The sequence below is a fragment of the Martes martes genome (genome assembly GCF_963455335.1).
Source record: "Martes martes genome assembly, chromosome: 10".
In the NCBI taxonomy this organism is placed as follows: domain Eukaryota; kingdom Metazoa; phylum Chordata; class Mammalia; order Carnivora; family Mustelidae; genus Martes; species Martes martes.
Genome location: NC_137898.1, coordinates 7,946,306 through 7,964,064, shown reverse-complemented (window position 1 = coordinate 7,964,064; position 17,759 = coordinate 7,946,306). Strand labels below are relative to the sequence as shown.

Below are 17,759 nucleotides of genomic sequence, written 5' to 3'. Positions count from 1 at the left end.
GCACATCCCTTCCCCTCCCTGAACGCGCTCCCCCACTTTGTGCACTGGGTACACAGGCCAGCTGGAGAGGCGGGGAGGTCCTGGAGGGCCCAGGCTGCCACGGGTGCTCCCTGGCTAGCTATTGCCACTAATGGGCACCCGCCATCTGGCCAGAGGGGTCTGCAGACCTGCTTGTGGGGGGAGGCAGCACCCATGAATCCCTGTGTGAGCTGGACACTGTGCACCATCACCCTCCCCGTGCCAGTCCTCTGCGAAAGGGTCTGAGAGTTCAGGGCCACGGTCAGAGAAGGTGAGCGCGGGGGAGGAGTGTCCGCGGCTACCGGACCAATCCCTTCTGCTCTCTGGGCCTGTTTTTCCTCCCCTGGGAAAGCAGATAATCTCCAAGGTCCTGTGACTCCTCGATTCCAGAGTCCTGGTTGCGGGGTGGGGGGTCCACCCTCGTGCGTCTCTGTGTGGTGGGAGGGAAGGGGCCTCCCAGAATGCAAGGCTGACCTGAAGGTAGAGCTATGGTCAGGCGGTAGCCAGGCCGGCCTCCCCCTATCAGAGATGAGCGGGGGGCAGCCAGACGTCTTCCCCAGTTTTCTCCCTCTGGGGCTGAACAGGGCCCCCTGGGCAGCTGACAGCGTAGGGAAGAGCACTGGACAGCGAGTCCAAGGCCTGGGTCTGTGTCCGGCTCCTCCGCTGCCGGTGGCACAGTTCAGACCAGTCAGTCCCTCTTCCTCTCTGGGCTGCTGGGCCGAGGGTGCCTGGGTGGTCATCCCCTCCAGGGCCGGGGCCGAAGTGGAGCCAGTCTCCCTCTTCTCTCCCCCTGCCTGTTTCTAGCTTTCAGATTGCGGCGGCCTTCCTTTTGGCGTCTTCGTTCACTCATTCATTCATTCACTCACTCACTGACTCATTCATTCATTCACCAGATGCTTATGAACACTCCCCTGCCAGGCTCTGTGCTAGGCTGGTGAACGGGACAGAACGTATCTTGGTTTAGAGCAATTTACATTCTGGTGGAAGTGTTTGGACAATCAACTCAGGAAAAATACAGAAGGGGATCTCTCCAGGAGCAGGGCCTGCATGTGAGAGATGCCACACAGCTCCCGGGGTCGGGGAGGGGGTGGGGAGCACCCCCAGCCAGCTCCCAGCCTCTGTTTCATGATCAATAAACATCACTATACCTAGTCTCTCCCGGTCACCCTGCTCCTCTCTCTTGGCCCCTGGCGGCCTGGATCCTGTAGGCTGCTGGGAAGGCCAGCAGCACTGACCCTACAAACCGCGGGGTCCCCTCCCCACTGCCCCTTTCTCTTCCTTCCTTCTGTTCCCCTGCCCCCCCCGAAAAAAGACGTCAAGCCCCTCTTCTAGCTTCTGAAACTCCCCTGCCCTTTCCTTTTGCCTTCCCCAAAGGAATAAAGCCTTCGTCTAGGCAGCCTGACTAAAAATGCGCGCAGACAGACAGAAATATCAGGAATAGGGATATCTTATTAAATAATGTGGGGAGAGAGGGAGAAACAAAATTACACGTGTCTCCTTTCATCCCACCACCCCCTCCCGGCCCTGAATAGTTTAATATCGAACACTGTTATCAATATAATTAACCTCCTAAGACACAGTTTTAAAGTCTTGTTTTTTTAAAGGGATTTGTATTCTCTGAAGTTCAGGACATCCCGCCGCCTGGCACCGCCCAGACGGCCTACGCGGGGAAGTGAACTCGAGGTACATTTTTAGTGGATTTGCATACCTGTCTGCAATTACCGCCAGTGATAACAGCTGATGCATAATGCATGCAGCATGAAATTAGAAAAATAATTAACTTTAGGTTTTAAAAGAATCCCCTACCACCACCTCCTGGCCCCCACCCCACCCTGCTCCCCCTTTTTCTATAAGTTCTCAATGGCACCTGTGGATGAGAACTGGGGCAGTCCTGGGGCTCGGAAGGGCCTGGAGGGTCATGGCAGACCACCCCCTGCCCGAAGGCGGTGCCTTAGATGCGTGGGCTTAGACCGGCCTGGGCCTGAACAAGGGCTTGGAAAAGGCCCGCTCCCCAGAAGTTCCAGCTCGCAGTTCCCATCTGGATCTGCCCGGGAGCGCTGCCTACTGCTAAGACGGGCATGGTCTCCTGTTGTGTAGGGTACTCTGTGCAGGCCCTCTGCTCAGGCCTGAAAACAGCCATCGCTTAGTCTCCCAAGACCCCAGATAGGTGGATCACTAATAGTCCCATCTTACAGAGGAAGGCCTGAGACCCAAGGCCCCCCTCAGGTAGATGGAGACGCTGGACTGAGCCCAGGCGGGCCCCCTGGGCTACTGGCCTTACAGGGCTGGGGATGGGGGACTTCCTGGAGGTCAGAGGGGAGGGGAGAGGTAGGGTGGGGAGAACTTCCAGCCCCCTACCTTGTGGCCCTCCTCCTATGGTATTGCTTAGAGTTAAGCTGGAGGGCTAGTGCTGGCTGGTGGGGAAGAAAGCGGGGGCCCCTCATTAATTTAAACAAAGGTTTAATTTAGGAGTCATCACGGGTATGGAATGAACTTGTCTTGGTGAAGCTCCTTTTGGGGCCAGGGTCTCCTGCCTTACCCCTTCTGGGCTGAGGAACTGCTTCTGTCCCCAGCCTGCCCTACATACCCTGCCCCTGCCTCGGGCCCTGCTCTTCTGGGAAGGACCCGGGGGAGGGGGGCGCACAGGAAAGGGGAGGGCGAGGGGCTCCGTAGCTCAGCTGTTTGGGGAGCCCTGCCAAGACAGGTGGGCAGCTGCCTGGAGAGGGTCATAGGAGCACCTCGGGGTCCCTCCCCGGGACAGGTGAAGCAGCCCTTCTTTCTAAAACCACTTGGTCCTGTGCTAGGCACTTTGCACAACCCCTCTGCTGTTGTCCTCCCAGCAGGATGTTACAGATGAGGAAGGGGAGGCCCAGAGACAGGTCGCGGGCGGTCACACCATCAGGGACTGGTGAGGCAGGATTCAAAGCTAGCTGTGTTGTCCCCTCCCTGCTTCTAGTTCACATGCCTCCTTCTTGGGGTGAGCACCACCTGGAATTCTCAGATTCCCAAAGTGGGGGGCTGAGACTGTGCTCGGCACTTCGGGGGACCCAGCGTCAGGGCACCCCCACGCAAGCTGCCCTCACTGACGAACAGGAAGGAAGACCAGGGTTTGGGGGCAGGAGGAGGCCTGCCGTGCCTTCCCTCTGCTGCCTGGGACCTCCAGCTCCTTCCAGAAACATGCTCGGGCCCCGTGGGGTGCTCACGGCTCACTGTGCCCCGGGAACCTGCAGCAGCAGCCACCAGCTCCCAGCTGGCATGCCAGGGTCTATGCTGGGCCTCGTGTTCTGCAGCCGCCCCCTGCATGTTGCCCTCCCTCCAACCTCCCACCTCCCAAGGGGAGCCCCCAGAAGTCCCTGGGCCTCTGGCAGCCCCAGCTTGTTGGGATGTGGGGAAGACACCAGGCTGGGGGGGGTCTCCAACAGGGACGCGCCACCATCCAGCGAGCAGATAAACGTCTCCCACCAGTGCAGCGGTGGTGAGCAAAGCCCTCATGGGGCCAGCTTTGCAGCAGGTCAGGGAAAGCTTCCCAGAGGGGACTCTAAGCTGAGGTCCTGAAGGAGCAGAAGCTAGCCTGGCAAGGCAGGAGCGGGGGAGGGTGTGTTGGTGTCTGAGGATCAGGAACAGCGAGGCGCAAAGGCCCAGGGGCAGCAACAAGGCAGGTCAGGGCCTGTAGGAACTATTGGGTGGGGGGGCTGCCTGCATCTCAGAGTGCCAAGGGGACTGAGGCGAGAGATGAGCCATGGGCTCCGGCCACTCACACCCCCTCCCTGGGCCTGGACAGCCCCCCCGGGAGAGAGAGGCTGGAGCATCCCGGGGTCACAACAGGAAGGCCCAACTGTAGGACCAGGGTTTCCACCGTAGCCTGGGGCATGGGGCTGAGGAAGTACAGGGGAAGGTGGAGGGGACCCAGCATCACAGCAGTCGGCAAGGAGCCCCTGTCGGGAGCCTGGAGGTGGCACAGGCAGGACGTGAAGCCAGGTTTCTCTGTCCTGGAAGATGGCAGGAGCTAGTGACTGAGGGAGAGCGCCAAGAATGATGGCCCGGGTCCCCCCTTGGCGAATGGGGGTCTGGATCCGTCCAGCCTGAGCCACCTCCCTTCTCCCTTCCCTGGCCCCCAGGGAAGGATCCCGCTGTCCATCATAGCGCCGGCGGGTCATAAACTCCCATCGGGCTGAAGTCTGCGAACCCGCCCAGCAAGTGACCCCGTGGAAAACAGGCGATCTACCAGGTTTAATTTGATGGCCACATAAACCGCCAAACACACAGCAAAGGAATAAAAAGGCCACCTGGCACCGGGCATTAAAGCTGCTCCAGGAAGGCACGCTCTCTGCTCTCTCCCTCCCCACCCCCCGGCCCTGCCCCGCGCTGCAGCCTTGGGGAAGGGGTGGCAAGGGCAGGCTCGAGCCAAGATGGATGAGGCCTGCAGACAGGGGAAGGGAAAGGCCTTGGGTCCCTGCCTCCCAACTGCTTCTTGGTTATCCATCAGGCATCTCTGAAAGGTGCAATTTAGACTCTATTATGATGCCAGGGCTTCTGGAGGCTGAGGGCTGTGGCCATGAGCTGAGCGGGCACCGGGAACTGATGTCTGTGCCAGAGAATGTGGTGGCCGGCCTTGGCTTTGGCCTTAGCAAGGCTGCCCCACCCCACTCAGGGCACCGGTGGGATGGGACCACCCGCATCCCATATGCAAGGTCTCAGCAGCTGACAGGTCAAAGAAGGTGTGTGTCCTCTGGCCAGATGTTGGGGCCCTGGACAGAGGGACTTAGACTTGACCTCTGAGAGCAAGGCAAGGTAGCCTTTGAGCAGGCTTAGGCCTTCCTGTCCCCCGCACCTGCTCCAGCCCTGCATCTTTGCTCCTAAGCATCTTAAGATGGGACATCCAGGCTCCACAACCCTCCTGAGTATGCGTCTGTAAAGAGGGTTGGGTGAGACCCGGCTGGTTGGTCCCCCGGGGCCTGGGTTTATATCCCTGTCCTCTGAAGGCGGGCATGTCCAGGTGTCGGGGTGCTCCATAAAGATCTTCTGGACCGCTAGACAGACAAGTAGGAGGATGGATGGATGGATGGACGGATGGGTGGATGGGTGGGTGGGAGACCTAGGGGAGGAGGGGTTATGAGAAGAGCAGTTTGCTAGATGGAGGGGAGCAGTTCCAGGATAGAGAGGGACAGACAAGGGAGAAGGTTTGACACTGGTTGAGAAATGGAGACATTCAGTCCCCGGGGCATGGGAGTGAGGTCCCCTCTGACTCGTTTGGTGACCAGGCCCTGATTCTGCTCTGAACGCCGGGCTGGGCCAGACTCAGGCTGGGGCCTCGGCTCAGACGCAGGAGGCCATGACTGTGTCCCACCACTGAAAAGCCTTCACGAGCCTAGAGTTACGTGGCAGACCTTTGCTGGCGGCATAAGGACACCTCCCCAACTGAGAGATGAAAGATCATTTCTCTTTAATTGATTTTTTACCACTATGAACAGCAAAACAATAGGAGAAAAATCTAGGCTGCAATTTTTCCATTTGTGAAAACTGAAATTATACCTTGCTGCTGATTCCCTCGGCGTGGACCCCACCCCCCTTTTATTTCTGTCATTTCTTCAAATGCAAGAAAACAGATAAAAAATTTTTCTTTTCCAAATAGCTGCAAGTTTTGTGACTGGGGAAGGGGGTAAGGTGGGGGCTGATTTCCCACACAACATGGGACGGGGAGCTAGGGAGGGCACCTCGGATAAAAAGGGTTTCCCATAAATACGCAAGAAAGTGATCTCGCTGACACCTCGTTCTTCTGTCTGTAAAATGCGTGAGTGACAAATAGGACATGTTTTAAAACCAGACAATGAAGCTCCTTGCTCTCCACTGCTCACCAGTGGTGATCCGGCGGCCTCTTTTCTGTGGATTCCACTGACATCCCCCCTCCTTGTGTGCTCACGGGCCTCACGGAAATGAGTGTTTCCCTCAGACCCTGGGAACGAGCCAGACAGGGATGCGAGTTTCCGTTCCAATGAGAAATGCAGGCTCGAGATCCATAAAACACACCTTAAATCCATCCCATCAACATTGACCAGCCACTTTTAGCATTAGCCATAAAGACTGGCTTAGTGTGAAGCCTCCAAAGAAGAAACAGACACCGCGGAGCGGCTCTCACTAAATTAATCTCACCCGCGGCTGGACATCACCACCCGGGCGGACCGAGGCTGCGGCCACGTAATTCACAGACATCTTTGCCCCCGATGGGATTTCACGTTGGCCAGGTGTCGTTAGTGTCTGACCCCGGCCCAAGGGATCACCCAGGACGTGAGGCTGGCCCAGGAAGGGTTGCAGGACGAGCGCTTGGAGGTTTGACCTCTGTCCCGCGGCGACCCCTGCGGTGGCAGGCGGGTGGGCACCGGGACTCACTTTCACCGTACGTGTCTTGTGCTCCCTGCAGGTGTTGAGGCAGATCAGGCGGGGCCCGGCGCCCCCAGCCATCCACCATGGTGGTGGCACCACCCACCGCCACCGCCACCACCACACCCACTGCCACCGTCACGGCCACCGTTGTGATGACCACGGCCACCATGGACCTGCGGGACTGGCTTTTCCTCTGCTACGGGCTCATCGCCTTCCTGACGGAGGTCATCGACAGCACCACCTGCCCCTCCGTGTGCCGCTGTGACAACGGCTTCATCTACTGCAACGACCGGGGCCTCACCTCCATCCCCACCGACATCCCCGACGACGCCACCACGCTCTACCTGCAGAACAACCAGATCAACAACGCCGGCATCCCCCAGGACCTCAAGACCAAGGTCAGCGTGCAGGTCATCTACCTGTACGAGAACGACCTGGACGAGTTCCCCATCAACCTGCCACGCTCGCTGCGGGAGCTGCACCTGCAGGATAACAACGTGCGCGCCATCGCCCGGGACTCGCTGGCCCGCCTCCCGCTGCTGGAGAAGCTGCACCTGGACGACAACTCCGTGTCCACCGTCAGCATCGAGGAGGACGCCTTCGCCGACAGCAAGCGGCTCAAGCTGCTGTTCCTGAGCCGGAACCACCTGAGCAGCATCCCCTCGGGGCTGCCCCGCACGCTGGAGGAGCTGCGGCTGGACGACAACCGGATCTCCACCATCCCGCTGCACGCCTTCAAGGGCCTCCACAGCCTCCGGCGCCTGGTGCTCGACGGCAACCTGCTGGCCAACCAGCGCATCGCCGACGACACTTTCAGCCGCCTGCAGAACCTCACCGAGTTGTCGCTGGTGCGCAACTCCCTGGCCGCCCCGCCGCTCAGCCTGCCCAGCGCGCACCTGCAGAAGCTGTACCTCCAGGACAACGCCATCAGCCACATCCCCTCCAACGCGCTGGCCAAGATGCACCAACTCGAGCGCCTGGACCTGTCCAACAACAACCTCACCACGCTGCCCCGTGGCCTCTTCGACGACCTGGAGAGCCTGGCCCAGCTGCTGCTGCGGAACAACCCCTGGTTCTGCGGCTGTAACCTCCTGTGGCTGCGGGACTGGGTGAAGGCGCGGGCGGCCGTGGTCAACGTGCGGGGCCTTATGTGCCAGGGCCCCGAGAAGGTCCGGGGCATGGCCATCAAGGACATCACTAGCGAGATGGACGAGTGCTTCGAGACGGGGCCCCAGGGAGGCGCGGCCAACGCGGCTGCCAAGACCACGGCCAGCGACCGCGCCTCGGCCACCACACCCCAGGGTTCCCTCTTCACCCTCAAGGCGAAGAGGCCAGGGCTGCGCCTCCCCGACTCCAACCTTGACTACCCCGTGGCCACGGGCGAGGGCGCCAAGACCCTGGTCATCCACGTGAAGCCCCTGACGGCAGACTCCATCCGCATCACGTGGAAGGCCACGCTCCCCGCCTCTTCCTTCCGGCTCAGCTGGCTACGCCTGGGCCACAGCCCCGCCGTGGGCTCCATCACGGAGACCCTGGTGCAGGGGGACAAGACGGAGTACCTGCTGACGGCGCTGGAGCCCAAGTCCACCTATGTCATCTGCCTGGTCACCATGGAGACCGGCAACGCCTATGTGGCCGACGAGACGCCGGTGTGCGCCAAGGCCGAGACAGCAGACAGCTACGGCCCCACCACCACGCTCAACCAGGAGCAGAACATAGACCCCATGGCAGGCCTGCCCCTGGCGGGCATCATCGGCGGGGCCGTGGCCCTCGTCTTCCTCTTCCTGGTCCTGGGGGCCATCTGCTGGTATGTGCACCGGGCCGGGGAGCTGCTGACCCGGGACCGGGCCTACAATCGGGGCAGCCGGAAAAAGGACGACTATATGGAGTCCGGGACCAAGAAGGATAACTCCATCCTGGAAATCCGCGGCCCTGGGCTACAGATGTTGCCCATTAACCCTTACCGCGCCAAAGAGGAGTACGTGGTCCACACCATCTTCCCCTCCAATGGCAGCAGCCTCTGCAAAGCCACGCACACCATCGGTTATGGCACCACCCGGGGCTACCGGGACGGCGGCATCCCTGACGTAGAGTACACCTACACATGATGCCAGCCGTGCCGGCCGCCTCCGCCCCAGCTCCCGCCGCCTCCTGGCCTGGCCACGGCGCGGCTCCGCCCGGCCCGCTGCCATCCCATAGAGCGAGGAGAAGGAATTCCATGATGACTTTCCCAGCAGAAAGCAAAGTTTGGGAAGGGTGGACACTTTTGTAGAACACGACAGCAGTAACAAGATCTTTTTTTTTTTTTTTTTTTTTTTTTAAAGAATAGAAGGCAGGAGGGGGATTTGACGTTGTTGAAGACATAATTTATACCAAATTATGCCAGTTGGGGAGGGAAGGACTAAAAATAATATTGCAGGAAGGGTTGGGTCAGGGTTTTTTGTTTTTTTGTTTTTTCCTGAACTGGAAAGCTACTACCTGTACAGCGTCTGTGTACGCCTCATGCTCTGTTCAAGGCCGTCACAAAAGAACCGTCAGAGGGAACAGCCAACACGCAAAGCCCCCACACAGCTCTCGCTGCTGGCTGCTCGCAGGTGACAACGACATGACGGAAGGTTTTCAGGCTCCTCACAAAGGAGAGGAGGAAGAAAAGATCTTTTTGCTACGGAGATATTGTCCTGAAACCTCTTCCCTGGTTCTTTCCGTACCATTTCCCTTACAGATTTGCAGAAAGATCACGTCTTTCACTGCATTCTCTGAACAATGGTGTAGTCAATTAAAAAGCAAACTTTCTTTTTCCTATACCGAAGCCCTCTTCAGTTCCGTGCACCACGCTCCGTGGATGGCCCCCGGGGGAGCTGTGGCTTCCCAGCCACGCGGACGTGTGTCTATCTACCTGTCGATCTCTCTGTCGGTCTCTCAGTACAGATGGGTAGATAGAGCCCCATTTACGGTCCTTACTACTTCTTGGGTCAGTTCGTACAGTTTCCTGAGACAATAGAGTCACGAAAATGTTGCTCTCTCCTAGAAATCATTGAGTAAGTAGACAAAGCGTGTTGGGGGTGGGAGTGGGGTGGGGGGACAATGCTGTTCCTAAAGGCGGAGGTGTATCCATCCTGGTTGGGTGGCCAGGGAGACCCCAGGCAAGGGGCGCCCACGGTTCAACCCTATCTCAGGTCGGCGAGACCTGGGCCGCGCTATTTTCTGGAACAGACAAAAGCATTCTTTGACAGCCGGTGTCCTCGTCTCTCTCCCCACTGTCCACCCACCCCCGACACACAGAGGCAGTCACCTCGACAGCGACTTTCTCTTTCCTCTGTGCCATATGCTTCCTCCTGGGACAGGTAATTGGCACAGGGACTTTTTTTTTTTATCCAGCTGATTAGACCTAATGGTTTCCATGGCTGCTCAAACAAAGCCCAGAAAAACACATGAACATTCTCTGAAGAGCCCCCGGAGACAGCAGCCCCCCGAACGCAGAGCAATTGGCCGCACCCACCCCCGGCACTCTGCTCTGGAGAGGGAAGACCAGACTTCCAGATATACCAGCTCCAAAAGGGTACTGACCAGGGCCCTCGGAAGAATTCAGGTTTTATTTCCTAGCCCCCCACCCCAGAACTGGGTTGCCATCATTTATCAGCGGGCGGTGTGGTTTGGTGAGCGATGAGATTGAAATGATAATGAAAGGATGACAGCAAAGTTGAAGACAAGGGAGGCATGGTGCCCAGGGTTCTGCGGCCTCCTGCGCCCTGGCCCTTGGGGAGCTCGGGCGACCACCTGTCAACGTGCACCCCGGTGCTGTGCCAGGGAAGAGCCACGTCAGATGGGAGACACTGGCCCCGAGGGCAGGGGAGGCCAAGGAGGTATTCGGCTCTGGCAGAAAGAGGATGCTGTCCGGACAGGCCCGAGGGCTGGCCACTCACTGGTCATGGAAAGATGTGACTGGTCCCTTCAGGGAAGAGGCAAGGGTTGAAAGGAATGGCCACAAGAGCTGTGTGAGCAGGGTGGAGGGGAGGCACGGCTCTCCCCCGCCGGGCCGGAGGGAGGGTCTCGCCCCGCAACAGGGAGGCCGGCTCCCCAGCCCCAGGGAGAGGCGCAGGGCCTGGACACACTCCGCTCGAAACTAAGTCTTTCCCCTCCCCTTTGGTCCACTTGAATCATTTTCTCATACAATGAGATCAGGAGAGAGATTTTTCCAAGCCTTAATTTCATGTCTGTGTGAAGGTCGCCCTCCCTTTGGCTTCAAGCGCCCCTGACACAGGCCAGTTCTGGCAGCTCGGGGAGGAGTAGAGAGGGTATGCGAGGACGTGGGGCACTAGCTCAGGAAGAGGGGAAAGGGACAGAAGCCCGAGGTCCCTGCTGTTTCGGAAGTGAGGTCCCCTCCCTCACGGCACCACCCATGCCTTCTACCGATGTCCCAGGCCCTGGCCTCCTCACGGCTGAGTCCCCGCTGCCAACACGCTTGGGTCCCCAATCTTACTCCCCTTTTCCCTTGAACACACCAGGAGGAGGTCAAATTATCCCCTTAGAGGTTAGGAAGGCATTTGGGGGACAGTAGGTGAGCCCAGAGTCAGCCAGTGAGGTCAGAAAGGCCTGCAGGCCTGGGTGATCAGCTTCCTTCCCTACAACAGAGAGCAGGCCAGGCCCACCTGTGGTGAGGTCACTGGGGTCTCCCGCTCCCCGGGGGCTCAGACAGGGGCTCACCGAGGGCTCGCTGCAGGCGTCCTCCTGCCCTGTAGGTGTTGAGGATGATGGAGGCCCAGGCCCTGGGGTCTGCTCTCAATTTTCCTCCGCTCAGCATCAGACATCCTCTCGGAGTCCTTTCTGAGAGCGAGCCCCCGAATGTCTGCTGCCTCACTGCCCCCCAAGCCAAGGAGCAGGCCTGAAGCCAGGTCCACGCTGAACCCCTGTCCCCTCCTGGTCCAACTGCTCTGAGTGCCCTCATAAGGAGAGAGATGCTGCAGGGCTGCCCAGCCTCCCCCAGCCCCCGGCAGCGTGTGAGGGCACAGGGCTCGTGGAGACAAGCCCGGGGCCCAGGCTACCTACTGCTGCTGTCTAGAATGCCCCTTCCGCGGGCGGCCGACCTGACCCTTGCAGCCTCTAACTAGCCAGAACAACCTCGTTGGCCTCAGCGTCGACGAGTGTTTTCTGTCGCATTTATAGCAGGTTTTAAGTTAAAAAAAAAAAAGGAGCCCATGACACTTCTTTGGTTAAGTGGTTTACCCTTTGTGGTAATTAGATGTAGTGATTAGAATCTCTTTTCTATTACATGGCAATTTTCCTTTAAATTTCCCCTAAAAAAAAAAAAAAGTGGGGGGGGGGTGGGGGGAGAAAAGGGGAGGCAGGAGAGGAGGCTGCCGGGCCAGGCGAGTCATTTGCATTTTGCGAATGAGGCCTCTTGTAAGCTCAGCTCAGGCGTGGGGCCCAACGTATGGAATGCTTAAGAGATTACTAAGAATAAAATCTATTAATTAGTCATACTCAATTCTGCAGACATGATGTGCATCAAAAGCTTCTTTTCTTCCCTTTTCTCCTTCCCTTTTCCCGCGGCCTCCCCGAGGAAGCCTCCATCTTCTCTAAATTGGCTCTGGCTTCCTGGGCCGCCTCCACAGGAACATGGCGGCCCCGTGGCTGACTAGAGGGCCTCTCCACCCAGGGCCGGAAGGCCAGGTTGGGGGGCAGGAGGTGGGGCAATGGTCCCTTCTGGCTCTGAGTGACGCTGGCAGGAGAGGGGACAGCAGCTAGGAAGATGGCAGTGGCTGGGGGGCAGGGGGGTGCGGCTGGGCTTCCCCACCCAGAGCCCAAGGCCCATAACCTGCCTTGTGCCTCTTCTGCCTCCCTCTTCCTCCTTCCTCTAGGGGTCCAGGGAGGCCCACCAGGAGCAGAAAGTGAGGAGGGGTCAGGAAGAGTCTCCAGAGAGGTAGAGGGAAAGCACGTTTTGTAAATCCACAGCCTCAGTTTCCCCTTTTGCAAAGTGGAAGGTGGGCTGAAGCAGGAGTCGGGCTTCACCCCAGAAAGCTGGGGGCTCTAAAGGCCAAGTAAGGGCTCCTCCCTTGCCCTGATTCTGGAAGTTTCTAGTTGATCCATGGCAGGTGACAGAGGCCCAGAGTGAGAGGGACAGGTCAGGTGAGGCTCCTTGCAGGGTCTGAGGTGGCTGATAGGCCTGAAGAAGTGGCGGGCAGCGTGCCCAGGACTCCCCGAGCCTCCCTCCTTCACCTGCTTGGAGCCGAGGCAGGAGGAAAGGACAGCCCCTGCCCCTACGCCACCAATGGCAGCCCAAGTCCCAGAGCAAACCCACTCCACTCTGGAAATCTGCTTCTTGCCGAACACACCAGGGAGGAGGACGGGGCTTCTGAGCCTCACGCTTATGAAAAATACAACAAGGAAAATTGGATGTGGCAGACAGGGAGCAACGGAGCTGGGGAGGCAACCAGGAGAGAGCTGGGGCGTGTGCTGGAAGGAAGAGCCCTGAGGTGCACAGTGGCCCGTGTCCCCAAGAACTGGACCTGTTCTCAGGGCCAGGAACACAGCCAGGGGCAGCTGTGGGCACGCTGCGTGCCCTGTCCCTTCCCTGTGCTCAGATCAGTGCAGGTGACGGGCGGAGGCCTCGAGCTGGCTGGGCGCCAGGGTGAGTGCTAACGAGCAATTCACAGCCCTGCACAGGCCTTCCAGAAGGCAGACAGAGGAGGCATCTTTTTTCTTAAGGAGGGATAAAAAGGCTCAAAAATGCAAATCATTACCATTTACAACCAAGCGAGTCTGCTAAATTGATTAGAAGAGATTAAACTCCTTGGAGGTGAAGGGAAAGGGGGATTTTTCGCATGTTATGAACCTGCCCCCAGTGGCAATGTGCAAAGCAGGGCTTTTCCGGGCTGGCTCCCGGGCTGCCCCCCAACAGCCCCAGGAGGAGCTGGGGGTCTGCGAGGGCTGATACCACACAGGCCGGCGCGCGCGGAAATAGGCTGTGTTGGGCAGAGCCTGGGCTCAAGCACTGCTCAGGGAAGACACTTCTGCCCGGGTCGATTGCCTTGTGCTTGGGCCTCTGGGACAGGGTGGGCTACGCGGCCCACAAAGGTCATTCAGAAGCTGTCCCAGCCCCCAGCAGAGACTCCACCCCTGTCCTCCAGATTCTGTCTGCCTTCAGGGATGGAGCTGGTCTAGTGACTTAGAGAGTAAGACTCTAGGGCCATGCACTTTTCTGCTTCCTTTCTGTCCCAGGGTGGGTCTGTGATTCGTTTCTCCAGGAAAGGGTGCGGTGGCAACCAGAAAGGGAAAACTCAAAAGTCAGGGAAGAGAAACCCCGCTAGCACAGGAATAAGATAGTGAGCTCTCCGTCACTGGGAGCATTCAAGTACTTGATGGGGATATGGCAGATATTTTCCTCCCTAAGCCAAGGCCTTTGACTGTAAGACCCTGGTTTCTACCCTCACTTTACCATTTCCCCAAGACCCTATAAGGAACCTATCAAGAGATGTTTACTGTGCTGTTCAAAATGACCAGCATCCCCTGAAAAGCCCGCAGCCGGGCCACCCAGGCCTGTCAAAGAGCTGCTTGTGCCAACAGAAATGCTTCAAAATCCCCATCCTCAGGGTCCAAGGGGCACCGGGAGAGGAAGCACGGACACGCTCCCTCCATCTTGGAGTCTGGAGCTGGAGGCTGGAGGGTGACCCACCCCCTGTGGCTGGTCCCTGTTCTCCAAGCCGGGACCCCTGCTGTACAGGGCGCCCTCTGATGTCCCACCCCTGGCTCCCTTCCCCTCCTAACACACAGCGCTGCGGGCTTCATCCATCCTTCCCAGCCAGGTTGACGGCTGCCTGGGGCATTTTTCACTCTGTGTTTTTAAGCATTTACCATTTCTTTTGAAATGGTCCAAGTAGTTGCCTGAAATATCCACATCTGCTTCTTTAAAAACACTCACAAAAGGATCCCCTTGGCTCCTGAATCCCCCCCAAACACCCCTCGCCCCTGCCTCCCTTCTTTCCCCCCCCCACCTCTGCATTTTTAATGTATTGTTTCTCTCTGGTTTCGGAAATTCTCCCGTCACTGGGGTCAGCCGTGTGCTTCTCACCATAAGTGGGGGTGCAGGTGTGCCTCAAACCCCCGGTGCTGCGGGGGCCAAACCAGCCCTTTCTCCATGTCACCCCCGAAGACACTGTGCAGGGGGCCGAGCCGGTGAGCTGCCCTACTCCCCAGACAGGAGCCTGGCAGGCCCTGGGCTTTTTGGGACCACTGTCACCGACTGGCCCCTCCCGCTCCATTACTGAGATGCCGCGCCCTGCGGAAGTCTGACCGGGCCCCCACTTCCTAGCAAAGTGAACCCCTCAGACACCTGCGGCCACCACGGTGCCCTGGGCCCTCCTTCCCACACCTACCCACGTCGCCCCCCACTCCCGCCCCCACCTGAAGACCCAAAAGTCAGAGTCTGGAGAGTCCTTGCAGGAGGGTTGGCTGTCATCACCCCAAAATCACTTATAGGGCCATCAGGGTGAGTGGCCACGCTGGCGAGATGCCGGGTCCCCATGCTCCTCTGCACCAGGTCACCAAGGCCCAGTGCAGCGCCTGACACCCAGGGGCGCTCCATTCTCTCTTCTCAGAGCCTCCCTCTGCATCTTGTCCTCCCCGTTTGCTGTCTGCCCCCCCTGGGCTCAGCGCAAAGGTGGATGTGCTGGCAATGGCCTCCCTCCCATCCTGCACCTGCCTCGCCGGCAGCCAGCACGGGGAGGGGCCCCTCTCAGCGGCTTTTCCTCCCAGAAGCATCTCACTCTGCCGTCCCTTGGACCCGCCGATCACCAGCTGTGAGCCTGAGGGGGGCATCCGGCCACTGGGCCAGCTCTCACAGCCAGCTTGACTCGGTGACTCGGTTTCCTCTCGCCGAGCAGAGCCTCACATGGGTGACGAGGAGGGCAGACACCTGGGTGTCTCCCCTTGTCTGACGCTCCCGTCCGGACTCCCTGCCGCACCACCCCCCTCACCCCAGCCACTGACCTGGAGGAACTAACCAGGCTTTCTCCTCAAAACAGAAAAACCAATGCGACTGGGCCCGACAATCAGCTAAAGCAGACACGGGGCGGCCGTGCTCACCTCCCTGGAGCCGGGCCATCCGGGCTCCTCTCCCCTGCCCCCTGCAGGGCGCGTGTTTGCAGAATGTCCTACCCAACCCTGGCTGGTCTAGTTTTTGGAAGGTTCTGGATACCCACGAAGAAGACACACCACCCTGAAACTGGCCTTAGGTTTTTGTTGTTTGTTGTTTTTTTGTTGTTTTTTTTTCAACCCAACCCAGCTGAGACACCCACCTCTCTGGCGTCCAGAGCTGAGAGCCAGGCTGCAGTACGGGGCTGGGGTGGGGGGAATTCTTTGGCTGGAGGACCCTGGCGCCTTCCAGCTCATAAAGAGATGCTGAGAGCTATGGGGAGGAAGCCAAGTAGCCCAGCCTTGGAGGTTTGTCATCTGCGAGGGAGAGAGAGGGTGCTGGAGGCTGGGGGAGGCCATGGGGCTGTGAACACAGGCGAGCCTGGGCTCTGGTGCCCGAGGTGTGGCTGGCGGGAGCGGATGCCCGCTAATTATGAATGTCACCAGGCAGGTGTGGACAGGGAGGTAAAAGCAGAAAGGAAACTAAGAGAAATCCCATGCCTCAGCACCGCAGAGTGAATGTTTGCTAAGAGCCACCGTCGACAATTCCCTCTCCCGACGTTAAAAGGTTGTATCTCATTTGGTATTGTAAAGATTTCTGGAGCCACTCGGCCTTCGCTCTGTGGGATCCATTCCCAGCCATCCAGGAGGAGGAGGAGGAAGAAGAGGAGGAGGAGGAGGAGGCCAGGGAGGGATCCTTGGCCGACCCTGGAGGATGGGACACAAGGCAGGGTTCGTGGCCACACCAGGGCACAGGGAGGGCGGGCCCATGACCAAGGCCCCTTCTGCCTTCCTGCCACCACCCTGAGCTTCCGCCGCTGGGCCCCCGCCTTCCTCACCTGCAGAGCCAGCCCTGGGAGGCCAGGCGGCCACCGCTCCTGGTCTCTCCTCCTCTTCCTCGGAAGGGTAAAGCAACCTCCGGGTCTGAGTGACGGCACTCCCCGCGCTGCGGCCTGCGGCCGTCCGAGACCCGGGTCCCGCCTGCCTCAGTCCCAACCTCACCCCCAGGCGGGGGTTTTCGGGAAACCGAGACACACAAACACCCACCACGACCACAACACAAACCAAAGTGCACTGCGAACCGCCCTTTGGCCTCCTTCCTGTAGGTGCCTTGAAACTTCAATGTTGAGATGAATGTGATTAACTATTTGGTCCTTTTTTCTGTTTGTCTGTTTTCATATAAAATGTCCAAGTCCACTTTCCTTGTCCTTTCTTGAAATAAATAGAAAGATTTAACTTTTACAGTCATCTCGGCTGCTGACTCGGCTTGGGGTCCGGCGTCCCAGGGGCCAGGTGTCTGCAGCCCCTCCCCAGGCTCCCCAGCTCCCCCGCCCCACCCCGGCACAGAGCAGAGAATCTGGAGTAAGTTCCCCGGGGCACGATCAGGATCAGAATCATGAATCTGTAGCAAGGCAAAGGGACCTCAGACCCCATCCCATAAGCCTTGGGAAGATAGACCACCAGCTGAAGGCCAACTCCAAGAGTGGCCGGCTGTTAATGGGGGCTGTGGGTTATCCCATGAGAGCTCTGGCCTCCAGGTGGGCAGCTAGGTTAAGGCTGGAACCGGACGGGCGCTGGGGACACCTTGCTGTTCCTCCACTGGGCAAACACCAGCCTGGGTTCGTCCCCACCTGCCCAGACACCCAGACGCCCCCACTATATGCTGGGGCCTGGGTGGGGGTCACCCCTGCCTAGATGCACCCCCACATTCACAACTCTCTAAGCCTTCTCTGATATCTCCTACCCCAATGGGGGAGGAAGGAAAAAAATTATTTTGCATGAGAACAATAGCAGTTTCTGCTAAATTTAACATAAAATAAGAACTCATTACTTCTGCCTTAGATCTGATTGTGTGTCTGGATATGGGTTAATGAGTTTTTTCCTCATATTCCAAGGAAGCAAAGTTATTTCTCGACATGCCTGGATGGCAGGTGGCTGGGCCAGGGTGACACAGGCATCCCTGTCCCTCCTCGTCGTCTCTTAGTCGTCACCTCCCACTGGGGTAGGAGCCAGCCAAGAGAGACCACTCCAAAGGGCAGCCCATGATGTGGCCTTTGGGCAAGGGCCAAGTGTGTTTCTGACCCTGCCTAGGCCCCAGTACACAGTGGGGGCGCAGGAGAGCCACCCAGCCCTTCCCGAACGAGACCCATTCTCTGGGGAGCCATGTTTCCCCTGGGGGTGTTTCCCTGGACGAGGAGAGAGAGCAAGAGAGAAGGCCTGGGGCAGGGGGG

At 58.6% G+C, this 17,759-nt stretch overlaps 2 protein-coding genes across 2 annotated transcripts in view; one reads left to right on the top strand and one right to left on the bottom strand.

Moving 5' to 3' along the window:
• MACROD1 (mono-ADP ribosylhydrolase 1) overlaps nt 1-17,759 on the bottom strand; it is a 142,872-nt gene that overhangs the window by 94,181 nt on the left and 30,932 nt on the right.
• On the top strand, nt 6,468-8,682 carry FLRT1 (fibronectin leucine rich transmembrane protein 1). Its single transcript, XM_080817251.1, has one exon. It carries the CDS (start codon nt 6,483-6,485, stop codon nt 8,505-8,507), a length of 2,025 nt encoding a protein of 674 aa, XP_080673377.1. The 5' UTR covers nt 6,468-6,482; the 3' UTR covers nt 8,508-8,682.